Source organism: Lissotriton helveticus, chromosome 9, assembly GCF_964261635.1.
Source record: "Lissotriton helveticus chromosome 9, aLisHel1.1, whole genome shotgun sequence".
NCBI classification, from domain to species: Eukaryota; Metazoa; Chordata; class Amphibia; order Caudata; family Salamandridae; genus Lissotriton; species Lissotriton helveticus.
The window spans coordinates 499,740,255-499,762,730 of NC_136070.1; the positions used below are offsets into that span (position 1 = coordinate 499,740,255).

General features: G+C 52.2%; 1 protein-coding gene across 1 annotated transcript in view; it reads right to left on the bottom strand.

Annotated features, from left to right (window-relative positions):
- The window catches only part of MNAT1 (MNAT1 component of CDK activating kinase), a 669,332-nt gene that overhangs the window by 349,474 nt on the left and 297,382 nt on the right, over positions 1-22,476 (bottom strand). The window contains exon 6 of the mRNA XM_078662088.1: positions 9,170-9,298. Coding sequence (XP_078518214.1) covers positions 9,170-9,298 — 129 coding nt within the window. The remainder of the gene's footprint in view (positions 1-9,169; positions 9,299-22,476) is intronic.

Consider the following 22,476-nt stretch of genomic DNA (forward strand, 5'->3'; position numbering starts at 1 on the left):
ATAATTTGTGAAGAGTGAAAGTTAATGGTTGCGTCGCATTGAAATTGTATTGCCCGTAATTAATGAAATCAACCTTGCCCAGGTTTTCCTTTTTTCACATTTGTTTCTTCCCTGTCAGGGCATAATTATCCTGCATACAGGGGCCCCAATTCTTTCCCAAATATAGAGTTGAATAATGTACAGTGGATTAGCGTGCAACGTAGTGGAGTGTACTGTAGTGCTGTAAAGTGGAGTAGCATACTGTAAATTCAGTGGAGTGGTGTAAACTAAAAAGAGAAAATTAAAAGAAATGTAGCGTTAAAGTGTGTCCAAAGATGGAAATGTTTTCTTGCTAAAACATATACTACAAAAAACCGTCCGCATTGCTAAATTCATCCTTTAGCTTTGGTTAAAACTTGGTAGGATTAAATATTATGGTGCACAGATGCTGTTAGGGCGCTTCATACAAAGCCATTTTAAAGTTTGGTGTCTGTCCATGATTGGTGACGAATGCTTACACCAAACTTAAAAAAAGCCTCTTGGTCCAAGGCGCTTGGTCCAAGGCTAGCACTCTCCCCAGCAGCTGCCCCTTACAGCCAGACCACTCCAGCAGAGAGCCCTCTCCCAGCAGGGTTCGAGCCGGCAGCCCATCCCAGCGCCGCAGGTTTCTCCTTTGCGTATCAGTTGTGTTTCAGTGCTATCTCGCCTGGTTTTTGTCCCTAATTGTTTTCTTGACTGTTGCTCATTGTTTTCTTCTGTTTTATTGTACCTACTGTGCTTCTTTTCCCCTGCGTCACTGGTCATACCTTTCTCACCGCTGCTGCCCCCGCGGCCCTGTCCTCCAATTCAGCCCCGTTCCCGCCTCCCTTCCTCTGCTGCCGCCCCCTTCCCTACATATGGCGACCGCTGCGGGGGAGAGTGCATGATTCCTTGACCACTAGGTCCAAGGCGAGCACTCTCCCCAGCAGCTCTGCCTTACAGCTGGACCGTTCCAGCACAGAGCCCTCTCACAGCAGGGTTCGAACCGGCAGCCCGTCCCTGCGCCGCAGGTTTCTCCTTTGCGTCTCAGTTGCGTTTCAGTGTTATCTCACCTGGTTTTTGTCCTCAATTGTTTTATTGATTGTTGCTCATTGTTTTCTTCTGTTTTATTGTACCTACTGTGCTTCTTTTCCCCTGCGTCACTGGTCATACCTTTCTCGCCTCTGCTGCTGCCCTTGCGGCCCCGCCCCCGATTCAGCCCCGCTCCCGCCTCCCTTCCTCTGCTGCCACCCCCCCTCCCATACATATGGCAACTGCTGCGGGGGAGCGTGCATGATTTCTTGATCACTAGGTCCAAGGCGAGACCTATCCCCAGCAGCTCTGCCTTACAGCCAGACCGCTCCAGCACAGAGCCCTCTCACAGCAGGGTTCGAGCAGGCAGCCCGTCCCTGCGCCGCAGGTTTCTCCTTTGTGTCTCAGTTGTGTTTCAGTGTTATCTTGCCTGGTTTTTGTCCTTAATTGTTTTCTTGATGGTTGCTCATTGTTTTCTTCTGTTTTATTGTACCTACTGTGCTTCTTTTCCCCCGCGTCACTGGTCATACCTTTCCCGCCGCTGCTGCCCCTGCGGCCCTGCCCCCGAGACAGCCCGCTCCTGCCTCCCTTACTCTGCTCCCGTCCCCTCCCGTACATATGGCGACCGCTGTGCGGTCATGCAGCGGGCGTGCCGCTAGCGCGCCTAAGGCAAGCCTGTCTGCGCCCGTCCGCGACCTGACCGCGACCAGCGCCAGGAGCCCTGGTTTTCCTAGACCACACCGCTACGACTCAACCACCCTCCATGCACTCAACCACAGAAGACACACCAAATTTGCAAGATCCTCGCCTAACAGAACCCACGGCAGTTCTCATGCAAACCCTGCCGTAGATCCTTCACCATCGACAAGGCTCCCACGACCGCCGAAGGCCCGCCTGATGCACGCGCCACCAAGGGCCTGACTTGCATCCTTCTGCACCGACACGCAGTAGAAATCTGGGACCTGATTGACACCCTATCGCCCGACGTTGCCTCCTTCACAGAGACCTGGACCAACGTCACCTCCGGCCCTGACATCGCCACCACCATCCCAGATGGCTACAAAATTAAGAGAAATGAACCGCCCTCACTGCCCAAGAGGGGGACTCGCCATCGCACACAAGACCCGCCTCCGACTCTCCACCTCCAGCACGAGTGACCATCAGTCAAACACTGAACACCTCCACTTCCAGATCCAGACCAGCCCCAGGACCACGCTACCCGACACCCTCATCTACAGACAGCCAGGACCTCGCACCCAACCCACAACGACCATCGCTGAGCTCACCGCACCGCACCCCACACCATAACCTCCACGGACAACATTCTACTCTGGGCCCTGAACTTCCACCTCGACAACGACCACGACTCGATCACCCTCCTCGACAACCTCACCAACCTAGGACTGAAGCAGCTCGTCAACACTCCCACCCATAGAGCCGGTCACACCCTTGACCTCATCTTCACGGGAGGGACAAACATCTGCTTCAGCCACACTACCCAGGCCCTCTGGACAGACCACCACTGCGTCCACTTCATCTTCAACACCACCATCGCACACAAGCCCACCCCACGCCTGCCATGACAGAACTGGAGCATGGTCACTGAGGAACTCCTCAACACCACCCTCCTTCAAACCCTCCCCCCGCTGCTATGACCAATACCGCAGCCGCTGGGTCTCCTGCTGCACGGACAAGCTCGCACCACTCCGCCTTCCCACCAAACACCCTCTGACGGCTGCCTGGTTCACCACAGAACTCCAAGAAGCAAGACGCTCCTGCAGACGCCTAGAAAAGACCTGTCGAAACCAGAAAACCACTGAAGCACGGAACAAACACTAAAGCGCCCTGAAGGAAAACCACCAGCACATAAGAGACACCAAATGGATCTTCATAAAAGACATCGTAAGGTCCCATTTCTTAGCGACAGCAGCCAGAGGCTGTACATAGAGGTTAAACAGACATGGGCTCAATGCTGAGCCCTGTGGGACCCCCTGTCCGAAGGAGTGGGATTGAGAGAGGAACGGAGGGGCCGACACACGGAAAGATCTTTCTGTCAGGAATGGCCTGAACCACTCTAGGGAAGTACCGGTGACCCCTGCTGCCTCCAGACGATGGAGAAGGATGCCATGTCACACCGTATCAAAGGCAGCGCTGAGATCCAGCAGAATCAGCGCTGCACTTTGACCGGCATCCAGGACGGCCCGAAGATGTTCTGTGGTAGCTAGCAGGGCCGTTTCCGTGCTATGGCCAGATCGAAAGCCGTTCTGTGACGGGTCCAGAATGGTATGGGAGCTCAGGAATTGGGATAAAGTGTTGTTAACATGGATTTCTGCAATCTTGGCCACCCAAGGAAGAAGTGAAATTGGCCTACAATTCTCGGGTTTGGAGGGGTCCAGCGAAGGCTTCTTGATAATAGGAGATACCCAGGCCTGTTTCCATGCCCCTGGAACGGTAGCCGTGGAGAAGGACAGGTTTAGTATTTGGCATAGCGGCTGCCGGAAAAGCGCAAGTGATTCAATAAATTGGGGCGGCCTCATAGGATCAGAGGGGGAGCCAGGTTTAATTCTACCACTCAATCTGGTAAATTCCTCCTCAGAAATCTCCGGAATATCTGATAGCGTGGGGGAAGACTCAGCTCTAGCCGATGACAAGGTAACAACAGGAGCCACGTGTGGAAAAGATTGATAGATCTTTTGAACTTTTTCCACGAAAAAGGTCGCAAGCTCCTCACAACGTTGTGTGGATGCAATGCTAGGTAGAGCCGCTTTAGTACTCCTAAGCTCTTTAACAATTTTAAATATGCATTTCATCGGATTAGCACTAAGCTTTATTTCCTTTGCATAGAAAGCCGCACGAGCAGCACAGATCACTTTGTGATAAAGCTTGACTTTTTAGACATATAAATTGTTTTGTCTCCGTCAATGTAGTCCCTTCTCCAGGCACGTTCCGCTTTCTTGCAATCTTTCCTAAGGGTTCTCAGAGACTCATTGTACCAAGGACTCGAGTTAAAAACCCGCCCTATGGTCCATTTTGCCAGAATAAAGGTATCCAGGCCCTTTAATATCTAGTCACAAAACGTGGTATAAGCCACCTCAGGATTTGTCATGTCTCCTAGGGGATTGGCCGTAAGGAAGGCATGAAAGTCTTCAAGTCTGAGTTTATGCCATGGGCGTTTAACGACCGGGTTATCAGTGTCTAGTCTATAAGGGTCTGTAATAGGTAACCTTATTTCAATCAAGAAATGGTCGGTCCATCCCATGGGCCTAGGCTTCATTATGTTCATGGCTGGGATGTTGGAGAAGACCGGGTCTAGTATATGTCCGGCTATATGCGTGGCATCAGACACTAATTGCTCCAGCTGCAGCGCACCCAGATCCGCCATCAAATTACATACGGCACTCTCCTGAAGCAGGTCAAAGTGGAGATTGAGATCACCCAAGATCGTGAAGTTGGCAGATCCTACAAACAGGTCACTCGCCGTGTCCGGCAATGCCTCTATGAACTCAGTGGCCGGCTCCGGGGGGCGGTAGATAAACAATCCAGAGAAGGTGAAGTGTGCACTTTAAGCTACCCTAAAACGGGCGCATTCACATTCCCTGATGCTCTCCTTAGTAAAAGAGCAGGGGTACTGAGATTTATGAATTATTGCAATGCCCCGCCCCTAGAGACCCTATTTATGGCACTGATCGAATAGCCCGAGGGGAGGGTGAAGTTGGATATAACGGTCATATCGTCCTTTAGCCAAGTTTCACATACAAAAAGAATATCCGGGGAGTCCTCAGTGATAAAATTGTGAATTTCCATATGGTACTTGACAAGTGATCTCACGTTTAGTTGGAATATTTTAAGCTGGATAGAATGGGTTCGTTTCGCTGCCACTTGAGCGAGTCCAGGGGCGGGTGTGCAAAAATTACAATTAGGGCATTTTAATCCTGATTCCCCCATGAAAGAGGTTAGCTTACCGCATACCCCGACACCTGGATTCAGTGATAAGAGAGTCTCTCGTCCATAATAGAGAGGATCACTCAGTATTTGCCCAGCGGTTTTGGCGAGAGGCGACGTCCAGGCGCGGACGGGCGCAGCCGGGCTTTCCGTTGGCGCGCGTCGCGCCCGCTGCGCGGACGATTTATAGTGGCCATTTATATGGGCGGGAGTGTCGCAACAACTAGCCCACAACCATGAAATCCCCCCAAAATGGTGGCTTACCCCTGAATCAGTCCCGCGACAGCACCTAATTGGCTGCGAGGGCTCAGGGTTAAGATGCGGTGAGTAGGCACAGAAGAAGGTGCAAAACACAGTTATTTAAAAGCACAATGTTAAAAATACAAGTACAATGCCTATCTTTCCCGGCTGCGCCTCAGGAAAGTGTCCAAGATCTAATTGACGCGCGAGAATTCCAGCGCGATTTTAATACCACGAGGGGGCGGGAGTGTCGCAACAACTAGTCCGCAACCCTGAAATCCCCCCAAAATGGCGGCTTACCCCTGAATCAGTCCCGCGACAGCACCTAATCGGCTGCGAGGGCTCAGTCAGGGTGAAGATGCGGTGAGTAGGCACAGAAGAAGGTGCAAAACACAGTTATTTAAAAGCACAATGTTAAAAATACAAGTACAATGCCTATCTTTCCCGGCTGCGCCTCAGGAAAGGGTCCAAGATCTAATACCACCATCATCACCACGACCATGAAGAAAAACCACTGAGGGGCACCAACAGACCCCTGCCCACCGCACATATACCACAGGGCCAACACCATCATCGCACAAGAACTAGGACGTACCATCAACACCTCCCTCAGATCCGGCATTTACCCAGACAACTGGAAATGGGCGGCGGTGAAACCACTCCTCAAGAAATGAACGGCCGACCCCACGGTCCTGAATAACTACCGGCCCATCTCGCTCCTCCCCATTGCGGCCAAAGTCACAGAGAGACTCGTAAACGCCCAGCTGACCGCCTTCATCGAAGATGACTCCATCCTAGATACCTACCAATCTGGATTCCGCAGCAACCACAGCACCGAGACCGCCCTCCTCGCCGTCACGGACGACTTACGCATGCTACCGGACCAGGGACACACGTGACCCTCATCCTTCTAGACCTCTCTGCAGCCTTCAACAATGTTTCACATCGCACGTGGACAGCCAGACTTCATGACGCAGGGATAGAAGGAGCCGCCCTCAACTGGATCCAATCCTTCCTCTCTGGTAGAACCCAGAGGATTCGAACCCACGGAAATCAACTGTGGAGTACCCCAGGGATCATCCCTCAGCCCCACGCTCTTCAACATCTACATGCCCCTCCTCGCCACCATCGTCAGACAGCATGGGCTCAGCATCGTATCCTACGCCGACGTCACACAGCTCATCCTCTCACTCACGAAGAAACCCTAAGACACCAGCTTCCCTGGAAGGAATGAAGAATGTGGCAGCCTGGATGATAGACAGCTGCTTGAAGCTCAACTCAGAGAAGAACGAGGTCCTCATCCTCAGACCCTGCACCGCCGCCTGGGTCAACACCGGGTGGCGGTCCGCCCTTGGGACCCCACCCACCCCTACAGACCACGCCCAGAACCTCAGCATCATCCTCGACTCCTCCCTCTCCATGAACCGCCAGATCAATGCCGTCGCCTTCACCAGTTTCAACTGCCTTCGCATCCTCCGTAAGACCTTCAAATGGATCCCCTCCGACTGCAGAAGGACCGTCACCCACGCACTCATAACCCGCAGACTTGACTACGACAACGCCCTTTATCCCGGAATCAACAGAATTCTTCTACACAGACTCCAACCATCCAGAACGCCATAGCCTGACTCGTCCTCAGGACCCCCTGCGGCACGAGCACATGGCCCAACACCTATGCAGCCTCCACTGGCTCCCTGTCGAGAAGAGGGTCACTTTCAAACTACTGCCCCATGCCTACGAAGCCCTCTACAACATCGGACCCAAATACCTCAACAAGAGAGTATCCTTCCACATACCCAAGAGGAACCTTCGCTCCGCCGACCTCACCCTGGCAGGGGTCCCCGCATCCACAGAGACAGAACCGAAGGAAGAGCCTTCTCCTACATTGCAGCCAAGACCTGGAACGAACTGCATGCGAAAATTAGACGCTCCCCGACACTGCACACGTTTAGGAAGAACCTCAAGACCTGGCTTTTCGACTGATCCGGAGCACCCCCTTCCCCCCGCCCCAGTGCCTTGAGACCCTCACGGTGAGTAGTGCGCTATATAAACTCCTGATTGATTGTTTGATTTCTAAAAGCAAACTCCCAAAGCAAGTTTTTATTTTTGGAAAAGAAACAACCAATGGCGCCAACATGATGGGGGCTTCTCTCATGGTGTTAGGGTACATTTTTCACTTTTACTGTCCCTTACCACCATGATATTGCCACCAGTGACAGCAGTATAAAAATAAAATCGCCATTCAACCACTCACTCTTAAATAGGGTGGATGCTCAGATGGCTTATTTCAGGGTAGCCCCCACTCCTTGGAGGAAGGTTTACACAGACAAAGTAAATTTTACTCTGTTGAATTAAACCTTACTGTCCATCTGACTGAAAAAGCGAGCAGGCGGACTGAGTTTGCCGTAGCCGTTACAACAGAGTACACGGACTGCCATACGCTAAATAGGACATTAACTTTCTAGCAACCTCTGCTGCTGCTCCTCCTTGACCCCAGTGATTTATCCTTAATTTCTAAAATGGCTACATGCTTTCTCTTCATATGCAACTTCAGGCAGAGATAGAAAAACTTGCAATTTCAAGCAGCACACTCCTCAACAATTTACCACTTGTCCTTTATGTGGCACCGCTCCTTGCCTCCCTAAGTAATTTGGTACCTGTAGAGTTTAATATTCTCAGTCTAATACTGAGCCCATATCAATTTAATCATATTGTTACCATCAAATAACAAGCATTTGCAATGCAATAGGTCTTGCATTACTTAAAGTTTGAGCTAATTACCTTGCATTAATTGGAATGTCAATAGCTCAAACTTTTAATAATGTGACACTTATTGCATTGGTGTATCAAAGTACCTTCATATATGAATGTGTAATAGGCATATTGGATAGTGAGCGTCATTACATTCAAGCTGAAAAACTCAGACAGGATAAAACGGTAATTTTCAGTGTGGAAGTCTGTAGAATTGCATGACTGTCAGAATGTTTTGCTTGGTTAAACCGTGTGATCCTGAATAAAGCTCCCCTGCACCTCGCGTCATGTATCTGCTAAAGTGGCTAGAAAAAGCGTAAACAGTACACCAGTGTGCGCTGTGGATGTGCATGTTTGTTTGCTGGGAGCAGAGGAGGAGAGGGGTTGCAGGCTGGGAACACAATGGAGAGAACTAGTGCTTTGAATGGGCCGGCACTTTTTATTTTGAGAAGGAGGGACTGCACTTCTCAAGAGTGACATAATACGTTTGATTGGAGAGTATCTGCACTTCTCAGAAACAAGCAGGTACCGGGTACCTGCACTGCTATTTTTCATTTCAAGCACTGGAAAGAACAGTGCAACTTTTAGATAAGCCACCAAGGACTCCACGCTTTGATGGAAAGGATTCCGAGCCAACGTAATTTCAGAGCCAGTCAGACGAACGGCGCGACCCAGAAACCACCGGGCCTGATTGCGTGATCACAGGAAGGTGATACAGTGAATGGCGACGCAGGCGCTGCTCCTCAGATGGGGTAGCGACGGAACACAATAAGCTGTTGGAAAATGTGGACGGAAGAGCACAACAAGTGGTGCGCGCGTGCCACAGCTACAAACGTGGTTTCACTTATCGCGCCCGTGTCTGGGCACGATAAATGAAACCAAGTGACGGCCTATTGGTGTCTATTATGTGCACCAAGCATGTAATAGACACCAATAGGCCGGGGGCGGAGCAATGCGCCCGCCTCTGGCCAATTGCTTGCAGTCTTTAATAAAAAGACTCACGCAAAGGCCAATCACATAGCACAAAAGGAATCGCACACGCACAAGCGTGTGCGATTCCTAGGTAACCCTCAAAACCCCGTTTTTCATCTACTAAATGTCTCGCGCTGCACGAGCACTGCAGTGCAGTGCACCACTAGGGGCGAGACCTAAAAAATTCTGTAATTCTAAAATGGCTGCATATTAACAAAAACGAAAGGAGTCTTACCATTTTGATGCCAGTAGAAAATGTGACTGGTTTATTTGGTTTGGGCTGCTTCTCCAGCTTTATTTCCAACTGTGTGGATCTGTCTTTGTGCTGAGCTAAAAGCAGAGCAGCAGGCAGATGTGAACTCTCCTGGAAAAAGATGGAAAAAGAAAGCATTAATTAGCCAATTTTAGTGACCTTTTTTGGTGGCTAAATTATAGGAATATTTTACTGCAGAATTCAAGTTAGTAAAACATGGCTGATTTGTTGGTAGAAACTTTTTTTAAGATTGTAACTAGAGGTGTGCCAAATTCGTGTGATTTGCTTTTGCACATTTACATGAATTTTTGGGGAAATTGCACACAATTACACAGAACATGATATTAAAATCCTACATTTAGCGCTCCATTTTAGCACAAAAAGACGTTACAAAAATTGCTCATCTGCCGCCAACAGTTGCTCGTGTTCTGGTCTTTGGCATTGGTCCAGGCTCTCCCACAGTATGATATTGCTGGGAACGCAGTGTAGTAACACGACCGGAAGTAATTGTGTAACTTCTGGAATTTTACAATACAACAATTTCCCGAAAATACTCTAAATATGATCCAAACACAGTGATGCAAGTATTACACTCTCTAGCCCAATCCCAGGGAGTCACTTATGGAACACGCCGTGTGACTGATTTTTTATTTTTTATTTTTAAAAGACCTTTATTGTCCAACATACATTGTACACAGCATTTAGCTTACAACCCAGTCGGGCCAGCTGCGATTAATGAATCGTACACTAGATGGGATAAGTGAACACAGCTTCAAGGCCGACAACCCTGGGGTTCGGCAGCGCATAGCAACATGTCACATAACTCTGCAATCATACAATCATTCGGTGTTACGAAAGTGTGTGGTCTGTGGATTTTTCTCATAGGGTCTGTGGGGTCAGAGTCGCTACGTAGGGTTGGCACTCATCAACAGCATCAGTGTCGGTCGAACCCATCATGTCTTTCGTGTGTCATTGGGAAGGGTAGCAGTGTGGGTTAACATTCAAGTGAATATGGAGTTATATGAACGAGTGACGAGGTTGCTCAGCGTGTAAGCGTGTTTGGAGCGCGTGGCCGCCTTGCTCGCCCACCCTGACGAAAATGACTTCCATTTATCTTAGCACTCAGGTGATGCGCCTAGGCCCCAGCTGTCACGTCCGAGGGCGTCGTGTAGTATGAAATGCAGAGTTGTATTCGTATGGGCATGGTCTAAAAGGAGATGAAACCAGATCATTAATGAACTATAAAACAGTAACAAGAGCTATGTAAGAGGCAGGTAGGAGTAGATAGGGGTGGAGTTCGCCATACCGTTAAGAGGGGGGGGGTTGGAGTCAGTGTGTCAGTCGTGTCTTATGGGGCAAGCAGGTGGGAGACCGGGGGGGGGCGGCGGGGGAGAAGTACAGGCTCTCCGCGTATCAGGGCTACAGGCGGGGGGGGGTCCCAAGGGCTTGTTGGGCGTATCATTCCGGGACAGTCCTGCGGTGTCTGGGCCTATGTTGCAGCGCTGTGTGCGGTGACGTACGTCCAGGAGGGGGGTAGTCAATCGTCAATGTGAAACAGCCAAGTACGTGCCATACGGCGGGCAGAGCACAGTGGTCGGATAGGTGGCATACGGTGTACCGTAAGTGGCTCGCAGGAACCGGTACTGGAAGGGGGGGGGGGGGGGGGGGGGTCAGCACACAGGTCTTTACGTAATCCCTTGTTCCACACATTTCTGCAGAAAGGAATGTAGGATGTCATCCCAGTGCTGTGCGATAGGGAATTTCCTGAGCCCCGCCGTCTCCTCCCGTTTCAGGACAGAGCTCTCCGCCTGTGCCCAGTTCGTCAGTGACAGGCTCCAGTGTCTGATGTGCGGGGGTGTTGCAGACTTCCATCGCTTGGTAAGCAGTCTCTTGGCCGTGATGAGCCCGAGATCCCAGTATCTGGTCTGGACTTTGTTCAGTCGCGTAAGTTTGTACAATCCTAGTACGCAGGCTTCCCACGTGTGCGGCACCTGTTCCTTGGTGCAATGTCGGAGCATCATGGTCACCCCCTCCCAGTACTGTTGGAGGGCAGGGCAGAGCCAGAGCATGTGGAGGAGGTCCGCACCCAGAAGGGAGCAGCGTCCGCAGGCAGCGTCTGTGACTGAAAAATACTTATTTATCTTGTCCGGGGTGAGATATGCGCGGTGCAAAATGTAAAGCTGTATGATTTTGAAGCGAGGATTGCGGGGGATGTTCACTGGGCGAGCCAGGATCATAGCCCACTCTTTGTCCATCCAGTCCCTCCCCCTGTCAGTCGCCCACTTTTCCCTCAGCTGCACAGTCGCTGGATGTGCGTGTAGGAGGAGTGCTTGCGTTAACCAATGAATGATGTGAGTGCCGTTGCTCATGACATGAAGGTATTGTATGAAGTGGTGTGTTGGTGGCTCACCAGACATGTCTCCCCAAGCGGCAGTCAGCGCGTGAATGAGGGATGCGTGTGATAGGAACTGCCCAGCCGGGAGGGATGTGTCTCTCACGAGATCTGCGAAGGGTAGGAGGGCGCCATCAGAGTATAGGTCGCCCAGTGTTTCCACTCCCGCGGTGGTCCAGCTATCTAACCTTGCAGCTGTTAGGGTCCCTGCCATTGTCGGGGTACCTAATAGTGGTAGTGTCGGCGCATATGGTACCGTCGACCCGAGTCAGGCGTAAGCAGCGGAGGAAGCACCTGCGCGCCACCGCGAGCAGCAGTTGTGGCGGTCGGGGAGTCCGTGTCAGCGGATGAAACAACACGTGGACCTGGAGTAGGGACCAGATAGTGGCATCCGTGGCCGTGTCTCACAGGTTCTTACCACCTAGCCAGCCTGACACCCACTGCATTTGCGCCGCCAGATAGTATAGCTCCATGTTAGGAACAGCTAGTCCGCCCTCTACAGTGGGCATGTAGAGTTTCGTCAATGCTACTCGTGGCCGACCTTTATTCCAAATCAGGTCACGCATCAGGACCTCGAGGTCTCGGAACACCCGGGTAGGTACATAAGTCGGTAAGTTTGCAAAGTAGTACAACAGCCTCGGTAGGACTATCATTTTTGCTAGGGCTATGCGACTTGGAACATTCAGTGGCAGTGTCTTCCAGACCCAGCCTGTGCTCGGGTAGATGCAATCGCTCTCATCAAGTTTCCTTCCAAAATATCTATGGGATCTCGATAGACGTGTATCCCAAGGTATCTGAACGTGGTGGGGTACCACCGCAATCTCTCACCCCGATGCGTATTTCGCACTCTGGAACGTTCGGGTTGAAGGAGTAGGCCCCCAATTTGGCCCAGTTTACTCGCAATCCCGACATTTCCTCGAAGGTGCCGAAAATGGCAGTTAGGGACTCCGGGACGTTGCTCAGGTCTTTGACGTACAAGAGAAGGTCATCAGCATACAATGACACTACATGTAGTCCGTCCGCCATCGGTATGCCCCAGTCTATTCCCTGCGACCGGAGTTTCGCAGCCAGGGGTTCCACTGCTAAGGAGAACAGCAGGGGTGACAGTGGGCAGCCCTGCCTGGTGCCCCTCCGCACACAAATAGGGTCGGAGAGCAACGCTCCAGTACGGACTCGGACCGTGGGTCTGCGGTATAAGAGTCCAACCATAGTTTGATAGTCGTCCCCCAGCTCGAATTTGTCCATGACCGCTCGCAGGTAGGGCCATTCCACCGAGTCGAACGCCTTCTCCAAGTCTAGCACTAGGCACCCTGCCCGTGGCCACTGTCTCGTGGCGTATTCCTGCAAGCGGAACAGACGACGGATGTTGTGGGACGTATGTCTTGTCGGTACGAACCCATTTTGGTCGTGATGCACCAGCGCAGGAACCATAGGGACCAATCTGCGAGCAAGTGCGGAGGCAAGGATTTTGTAGTCTGTGTTGAGGAGTGCGAGAGGGCGGTAGGAACCCATCTGTGTGCCATCCCTGCCAGGTTTGAGTAAGGAGACGAGGGTTGCCTCATTGAGAGTTGGTGGCAAGGCGAATTCGTCTATAGCCGCGGAGTACATCTTTGCCAGGTGTGAAATCAGGATGTACGAGGCGGCCTTATAGAACTCGGCCGGCAAGCCATCCGGTCCCGGAGACTTGCCATTCGAGAGGTTAAAGATGGTGTCACGGAGTTCCTCGGAGTCCAGTGGTGCTCCGAGGTCATCCTGCTGTGTCACCGTTAGGGCAGGTAACTGTATGTCAGAGAGATACTCCGGGATAGCAGCCAGTGGGACGCGCAATCGGGAGCGATATAGGCCCGAGTAATGACCCGTGAACGCCTCGTGTATTTGGCGTTGGGAGTAGAGTAATCCGCCGTCTCCAGCCTGTATGGTCGATCTTGGGGCAGATCGATCCTCCCGCTCGATCAGCCAGGCCAACAGTTTGCCTGGTCTGTCACCCTGTCTGTTGACCCGGGCGGAGTGTGCTGCAAAGTTGACGCTTCGCAAACGGTCTAGTAGGCGGTCGTGTTTCGCCTTAGCTTCTGTCAGTCGGGCGGCCGCATCCCCCCCCACAGTGAGCTCAAGGTCTAGTAGTTCACTTTCTAGTCGCGTCAGGTCCTGTTCAATTTGGCGTCGCATGTGTCACTGTGTTCCCAAGCAGAGCCCCCGGGTCACCACCTTGAAAGCATCCCATTCGGTTTGGGGAGAGGACGCTGTGCCAGCATTGAGATCAAAGTATTGGGCCGTTTGTGTGAGTAGGGAGTCGCGGAAGGTCGTGTCAAGTAAGAGGTCTGGTTGGAGGCGCCAGGTGGGAATGGGAGGATGTGGGTCGTCCCAGGCGATGACCAGTGTGTGAGGATTATGATCTGAGTGGGTGCGGCCCATATATTGTGTGTCTCGGACCAATGGAAGGAGATCGGGGGAGACCATGTATCTATCTAAGCGTACGTGCAGTGCGTGCGCACCTGACCAGTAGGAATATGTGCGCGTTGCGGGGTTGCGTGACCTCCATGCGTCATGTAGGGTCCATTGCTGGGCCCAGTTGAGGAGGGCTTTCGTGGTGACGTGTGTCTGCGCATTGGCTGGGGGCGCGGTAGACCTGTCTAAGTGTACATCAAGGACACAATTGTAGTTGCCTCCAAGGATTCACGGGAGCCCATGCCAGGGCGCCAGTGCCGTGGAGATGCATTCAAGGAAGCCGCCCTGTTCAGTGTTTGGGGAGTATAAGGAGGTAAGTACCACAGGGTGTCCATCGAGTCTGCCTCGTGCCATTACATACCGATCCTCCGCGTCTATCTGTGGGTCTATGACCGCCCAAGGAGTGCCCGGCCGTACCCATATGAGTGCCCCTCGAGCATAGGAGGAGTACTCCGTGGCATAGAGCTGCCCGCGCCACCGTCGGCGCAGTGCGTGTACCTCAGTCTTGTTTAGGTGCGTTTCCTGCAATAGTACTACATGAAATTTATGGCGACGTATATATGAGTAAATCTGGTAACGTCTCGACGGTGTGTGCATTCCCCTCACATTCCACGTGCAAATCCTAATCTCAGCCATATCCACTATCATGGTAAGAGGCACCCACCTAACCCGCCATCCGCCCTCCGGGTGATCGCCCCCACAAAGCTCTCAGTCCCCCTCCCCCACCCACTGCAGACACAGACATCAACATAGCTATGAAGGGTATAGGCAAAAGAACAGTAATCAAGTCTAGGGGGTAACTTGAGCTAGGCACAATTTCGGCAGAGTTCCAATTTCTAACCAAGAGAAGGTGGTCAGCGGCCCTTCCCCGGACCATAAGACACTCCCACCATGTAGTCAAAAGCGGCGTTCAAGGAGGTAGTGTCATCTCCAGTAGTGTGGCCGCAAGGTTAACCATGCATGTACAAGGGAGAGAAGCATATCCCACTCCCCAAGTTCCCAGAGTAGGAATGTCTCCAGGCAATAAGGGCGGATGACATGGGCCAAGAGAAGTGGGGGAAACCCTGCAGATGGTCCCACCCCGTTATCACCTTCACAGCGTCTATACATCTGGGTGAGTACTCACTGCGTCTAGTCCTCCCTCTCGGCCCCCAGGGCGGCGAGGGACATCTCCGGCAACGGCCCCCAGCCGCAGCATCTCAGCTATTGTCTGGCCTTTGGTCCCGTCCCCGCCGCCCTGGCAACATCCAATAGTTGTACACGTGTTACTTCAATGGGGCATGTCAGCCGTTTGCGGCGTAATGTCTGGTAGCTCCACCGACAGTTGGGAGTCCGGTATCCCGTAAATAGCCTCATCATCGCTCAGATCCATCTGTGGGCTCGTGGCTTGAACATTGTCCGAGGTCGGTGAAGCGCTTAGTTGGGAGACCCTCCGGAGTGCATCTCGTTGCTCCTGGATCACTTGGTCCAGCGGTGGGGAGTGGCGTGCCGTGTCTTCCGGACGGCCGGTCCTGTGGTCTCTGTTTCGGCGTCGACGTCGTGGCCCACGGCCCCGGGGTCTTGTTTCAGGATTCGGTGTTTGTCTGGGTGCTGTGTCCATTCCGCTGTCCAGCCAGTCGCTCACTTCCACAGGAGTATTAAAGAAGTAGGTCTTGTCCCGCGCCACTACCCTCAGTTTTGCAGGGAAGAGCAGGGAGTACTTGAGGCCTGCCTCCCGTAGGCGCCGCTTCACCTCCAAGAAATCGTGCCGCTGACGTTGCACCTGAATGGTGTAGTCTGGGAAGAACATTACGATAGTATTGTCGATGCAGATTTCCCCGAGACGTCTGGTTTCCCTCAGTATAGTGTCCCTGTCTCGGTAGTTCAGGACTCTGAAGAGTAGCGGCCTCGGGTTGGAGCCAGCGGTGTGAGGTCTCGTGGGTACACGATGCGCCCGCTCCACCACAAAATGGGGCGAGAGCGTGTCTTCTGGCAGAAGATCTCTCAGCCAGTCCTCCACTCGCTGAGTCGGTCGGTTGCCTTCCCATTTCTCCGGAACTCCAACGAGTCTGATGTTGTTGCGTCTCGCTCTCCCTTCCGCGTCCTCAGCGCGGTCCTCTAGGAACTCCACCCTGTTCAGGAGATCTTGTACCTGTTTATCTGTTTGGGTGACCGCGGGGCCAAGGTCCTTCACTGTGCCCTCCAGTGTCTTGGTCCGATCAGCCAGCTTCTTGTGGTCATCTCTTAGGTGTGTGAGGTCTATGGCAACACTGTCTATCTTGGATTCCAGAGATGTTCTGGTCAGCTGGAGCGACTGTTCCATGCGTTCCATGGCGGCAAGCATGTTGTCCAACCGCGTGGTCACTTGATCAGTTGCCATCTTGTGCAGCGACCTGTCGGATTTTCCCTTCGGCGGGGCCCCTCCGGTTCCAGTACGGGTTCTCACCCCTCCGGACATGTGCAAGGTGACGTGGCCAACAGTACAGTCTAGTGGGGCCAGGGGACGAGGCGATTGAAGCCACTCAGGTCCAGCAGTGTCCGTGGTACGCAGGGAGTCGTCACCTGTGCCTGTCGTCGCGTGGCAGAGTAGTTGGCCCCTTGTATGCCTCCTGTGCCGGTGGCGGGTTTGCATAGTGGCGCGTCGTGACAAGTCGTCAACCACAGCTTCAGGTGTTTTGCGGTCTCAGCAGCCAATCGATCTCCCAGTCGGGAATGGTCTTACAGGCGCAAGGGTCTTAGTCTATCCCTGGACAGGTAGGGCGGGTCGGTCTTCACCGCGTGCTCACCGGAGAGCCCAGGGTCACTAGTTCGCGGCCGTTGTATATTGCCAAGTGTCTTAGTGGAGTAATGCAACCGTGCCTCAGTGCCTCCTCAGGAGCACGCAGCTCCGTCTCCACCCCGGGCCCGCAACGTCTGCACCGCGCTGCCCTCGGCCTCCGCGGGGTTAGGTCTTTACCGTGTGCACCGGTTGCCAGCCGCCACCGCGTCCCACGGGTCAGTCTGTCTCGAGGCGGCCCAGGGGGAGGAGCGAGGCCTCAGCGCCTGGATCCAGAAGCTGTTTCCCCCTACATAATTCGCTTCGCAATGGGCGTTGGACGTCGGCGGGGTCGCAGCGCTGCCAGCGCGCGGGCCAAGGCGTCGTGTGTGGTCCTCCGTGAGCGACTGCCCCCCCAACCTCGCCGCATCCGCCAGAAGAAGGTGTCTCAGCGAGGGGGGGGGTCGCAGCTTTCCCGCGATGTCTGGTGGGTGGGGCCCTCTCACCTCGTCCCCCGGTCCCCTCTGTGAGCGCCGTCGGCGCCTCCTCGGGCGCACGAGTGGACGGTCCGGTAGCCGCAACCCAGGCCCGGGCACCGTCTGCCGCGTGGCAGCGTCATGCTGGTCATTTTCGGGTCGGGACTCCCGCGACCCCTCTGTGACGGGGGAGAGAAGTAGCAGTCAGCAAGTCCAGATAGCTCTCAGGTCCCGGTCCCGGTGTGCGGAGCTCAGGTCGCGGGCCCCGCGACGGGGCCCTGGTGATAGGCACGAGCCGCGGACCCCCGCAGCCGCCCCCGCCGACTGGATTGCGTCGCTCTCAAGCGCACTAGCAGACAGCCCGGCAGCCACGTCCCAGGCCCGGGCCGCCGTCAGCACAGTGTTCTCGGCACTCCGGCTATGCCTCCGCAGCTCCCAAAGTAAGTGTGCTCGATCTCTCTGTAGCGGGGGGGGGGAGCGTAGGGGCCAGAATGTCCAGGCGGCCCCTAGGCCATCGTCCCGATGTGTGCGGGAGCAGCCGAGGCCGGGCCGCAGGTCGCGTGATGGGGCCTAGATGAGAGGCCCAAGCCGCGGCCTCCCGTAGCCGCTCTCGCCGACCGGGTGGCGGCAAGCCCCGCCAGTAGGTCCCAGGAGAGTCCGGTGTCACTGCGATGGGTCTCCAATGCAAAAATCGGCCAGGATGCCGAGAACAGTTGTCTGGTGGTCCGCCTGCAATTTCTGGCGGCTCCGAGGAGTAATTCCGGAGAATCGGCCCGGGGAAGGGGAGCTCAGCTCGGAGCTCTACCCGGGTGCGACTTTCACCATTGCGTGCCTAGCCACGCCCCCACGCCGTGTGACTGATGTTGGATCATGTGCCCGCACTGCTGTGAGGAGGCGGCTGCTTAAGAGATTAACTTATTCATGCAACATTGAGAGGAGACAATGGAAGACAACAACACTGACACAAGAGTTGGGAGAACAAGGACAACAACATTTTGAGACTCAAGTTCCCAATCAGCACTCTTTCCGCCACCAAAGGTATTTGCTCTCCAACTGCCCAAAGCAATGCGATCAGTGCACTTCAGTCAAAACATGTAAGCCCATCATGATTTGGATAAACAAGCAAGGTCTTGAGAGGCACTAGATCTCATTTCTGAAACCGAGGCTCCCTAATCCTTTTCTGTTATGGAAAACGTTAAGATGAGAGCGGTGAATAAGTATTAACAGAAGCAGTGAAATATAGCGGCATGGAGGGGCGCGGTCGGTAAATGGGCGGCGGCGGAAGAGGATGCCCTTAGAGAGGAAGAAGCCAGGGGTGCGCGTAAAATTCCCTTGTCCATGGACTGGGCCATGCTCCTCCACAGCTTCCGACAGTCCACACATGCAGAAGACCAGCCTACTCCTCCCCCCCCCCCACCAAAGAGAATCAATAGCCTCTACATGGTACCAACCGTCCCGGGACCGTCTCCCGGCACCCTCTACATCCTGATCTAACTCTCGTATGCCATGCCACCCACCTCGATGCCCGCATCCCCGGGGGTACTCACCCCCTGCTCACCCCTCTTATCCCCCTCCCTCCCCCTCTCATGGTGCGCAGACCAACTAGCTCCGAGGCCCCCCCCCCTGACGCCCGTCGCCAGTATCCCCTTGCCTAGACCCTGCTAGCGCCCATATGCTTCCCACCCACGGTTTTTGTCCCCCTCGTTATCAGGTGCCACCACTGTATGGACAGTGCAGACCTTGATCCAACGCTCTCAAGGTGGGATCCTATATACCTGCTATTATCCACCGCCCCATTGGCGATATAGATTCACTGTTTCCCGACCTGCGGACATGTTTGTACGATCTACATTGATCATTCAAGAAAATGTATGTTAGCACCAGTTATATAGATACTAAAAAACGTTGCACGCCTGGCTGTTCGTGGCTGAATGTTGAGGCCATGTCAGCAGATCAATTACACTGTACCTGTATACTTTGATGCAACAATAAAATAAATGTCAGCAAAAAAAAAAAAAAAAAAAACAGAAGCAGTGAAATAATTGTAATTATGATGGCAAAGTTATTGACACACTGGGATGAGGTCTTAATGCATACATAGGTCGTTGGTGGGGTTATACAAAATGAAGGCAATGGAACAGACAGGTAGAAAAAAGCATATAAATGGAGTCCAATTATCGCTCTACCTGTGAAGTCAAAGCCAGCAAGCTTAGCCCACTTATAGTCTCCCCATCCAAGTCTTTTTAAATCTAAGACAGACCAATGAATGGAGTATGTTAGGCGAGGAAAAATGTGGTGTGGTGAGCTAGGGACAGAGAGAGTCTAAAGCAGAGTGAGGAGGAAATTGCTGCAAGCTCTCAGAGGTTAAATGATACACAAACAATGCGGAATTCCCTTATGTTGCACTAGGTGACAATTGAGTAGCAGAAAATAAGATTGCTGCAATGAATGAAAACTTTAAGGCAACTTAAATAGCATTACATACTTGAAAAGCAACGGTACTACCAGCATCAAAGCCTTCTTTTACTGTTCGCCATTTGGAAAAGTTGGAGTCTAGGATGACTGGGAAACAAAGATGGGCATCTGCAGCAATTGCTCAACATCTGGGAAGATCACCCATTCCCCCATGGAAACAATTCCCATAAAACATTGCCAGTTTGACCAACTTCACAGCTGAGTGTTTTAGGCCTATCATTTCAGAAGCAGCATAAAACAGAAGTGTGTTTCCCCTTGCATCACTTTCCACTCAGCCACAACTACATTTCATAGTGCCAGGTGCAGTGTCTTTCCATCCCAATCCCTATTCTCCTGAATTGCACTGGCTAAGTTATTTGTCTTGGAAGGTAGGTGCTCTTCTAGACAAAGTGACTGCAAAGTCTATGTGTGACAAACTGATAACCATCGTAGGGAGGAAATATGAATCTCAAATAGGCCTTTACAATGGTCTTCTTCATTGATAACCAATGAGTTGATTTTGACCATGACAGTCTCAAAGAGGAAATTGACCGATTTTTCTGATGTTTGCTGGATACTCATTAAGGATAATCGGGTAACCCTGTAACCCTCAGACCTGGGTATGTATGTGTTGTAACTAGCAAGGTTATGTTTACCATCCATCCCGTGTTTCCCCCCCCTCCTTCCTCCACAGGTTTGGTACAGTCCACTTGACAGCCCGGCGCTCGCTATGGAATGTTGACATAGCAGCAGGGGCTTCCGTGTTGACAAGCTGACGGCATTCTGTGTGATTACTTGAGAAATTAAAGAACTTATTTATCTGCACCTGTGTTCCTCATTACTACAATTCTTGGCGACAAGGGAGAGGAAACTGTGCCAGGGACAGTGGATGCCGTTTCCCTGGGGTGAATTGATTGCCTGTCAACGGAGAAAGGAAAATAAAGAAAGCGGAGCCTGAGGAGTAAAGATATTGATGGAGCGAGTGATCGATGCATAATGTCGTGAGAGAAATAAGAAGATCACAAGTAAGGAATTACCGTAAATGAGGTCAGAGACCCAGTGTGAAATTTACATTGTGGGTTGGTTACTCACTCGGGTGCCAGGTCGGGCATCGGAATTTGTTATTGACTGGGTGAGCCGAGTGTTATGTGAGGAGCAAGAAACGGACTAAAGTGGTCAGCGTTATAAATCTCGCTCGGGTGTCTGGTCGGGCACAGGCGGCAGAATGTATTAGAATTGTGCTGGGGATGGAGAAATAAGGATCAGTGTGGCCCGAAAGGAATCCAATTGAAACCTATACAGAGGGGCGGTAGGCAGACCTGCTGTTTGCCTTGCTACACGCACAGTGCCCTGACTATCCCGTAGTGTCACAGCCCCGGGCGTTCGAGTAGTAGACACGCTGACTGGAATTGGACGCGAGGCTGCGCTGACTGAAAGGGGCGCGAGGTTGCGCGCTTACCGGCAGCACTCCTCGCTGAAAGATCGGTGATCCCCAGGGCTTTGGTGTTCGTTTCCTGAGGCGGCGTGAGCACACTGAAGAGCAGCGCTGTGGAGTTTGAACCAGTGGAAGAAGTCTTCGTGTAGATTGGCGAAAGCATCCAGCGACATCGTCTTTCGACAGGCAGCTCCGTCCTGACAGGAACTATTAGGAGAAGTTTCTCCACAGGAAGTTCCCGCCTAGAGGGGAGGGGGTAAGCGGTTACATGGGAACAGTTACCCCAACCTATGGAAGCAGAAAGAGGACTGTTTAAAGTACTCAGTTAATGACATTGTCGAGTATGAGGCAGAAAGCAGGTGACTAGGAAGTGAGGTCAAATTGTTATATTTAGCTTTTTGGATTAGAACCACTGCATTTTGGGGCAGGAATTGCTTTTTCTCGAGTGTGAAGGAGGCCTATAAAGAATTTAAGGTATTTTATGGCAATGGCAGGTGCAGGAATGAGTCAACCCCCACCCTTCCTCAATGAGTTAGGAGAACCTGTTATTCCCTGGAGAAGGTGGGAAGGCATATTTAAATCATATTTAATAGCCATAGGTGGTAGCAACTATGCCAACGTGCGGAAACAACATATACTGCTCCACAATTTAGGCACGCATGGGAGGAAAATATATGAAGACATTACAGGGAGACTGGTAGAGGATGATCAAGAGGAAGTGGAGGAAGGTGTCAATGTCTATGAAAGCACACTGAGGGAGTTGGCGTCTCACTTTAAAGAGAAGATAAATGTGGTGATGGAGAGGCATAAGTTCTTCAAGAGGGTGCAGAAGAGGGAGGAGAAAGTGAGCAATTATATTGCAGTATTGAGAGGCTTATCAGCCACCTGTGAATTTGGTCAACTCACAGATTCTTTGATTAGAGACCAATTGGTAAGGTGCACTAATGACACCAAGACTCAAGAAGAATTACTTACTAAGAACCCAAATCTAGAGGAAGCCATAAATATAGCTAAGGGTTTAGAACACACCGCACGATGCATGAGAGAAATGAAATCACAGGAGGTGACTAACAAAGAGAGGGTAGAAAGCAAATCTAACACTGAGAGTGAATCTGTCTGTAAAATAGGGGACAAAAGTAGAGAGGTGAATCGCAGTAAGCCCAGTCCCATGGTGTGTTTCAAATGTGGGAGTTCCAATCATTTGGCAAATAACTGGAAGTGTCCAGCAAGAAATGTTCAATGTAGAAAGTGCAACAGGTGGGGGCACTATTCTAAAGTTTGCAAAGCTCCTGGCAAAGCAGTGCATGTAATTGAGGAGTCCCCCCAGGATGAGGAAGGGGAAAAATCTTACAT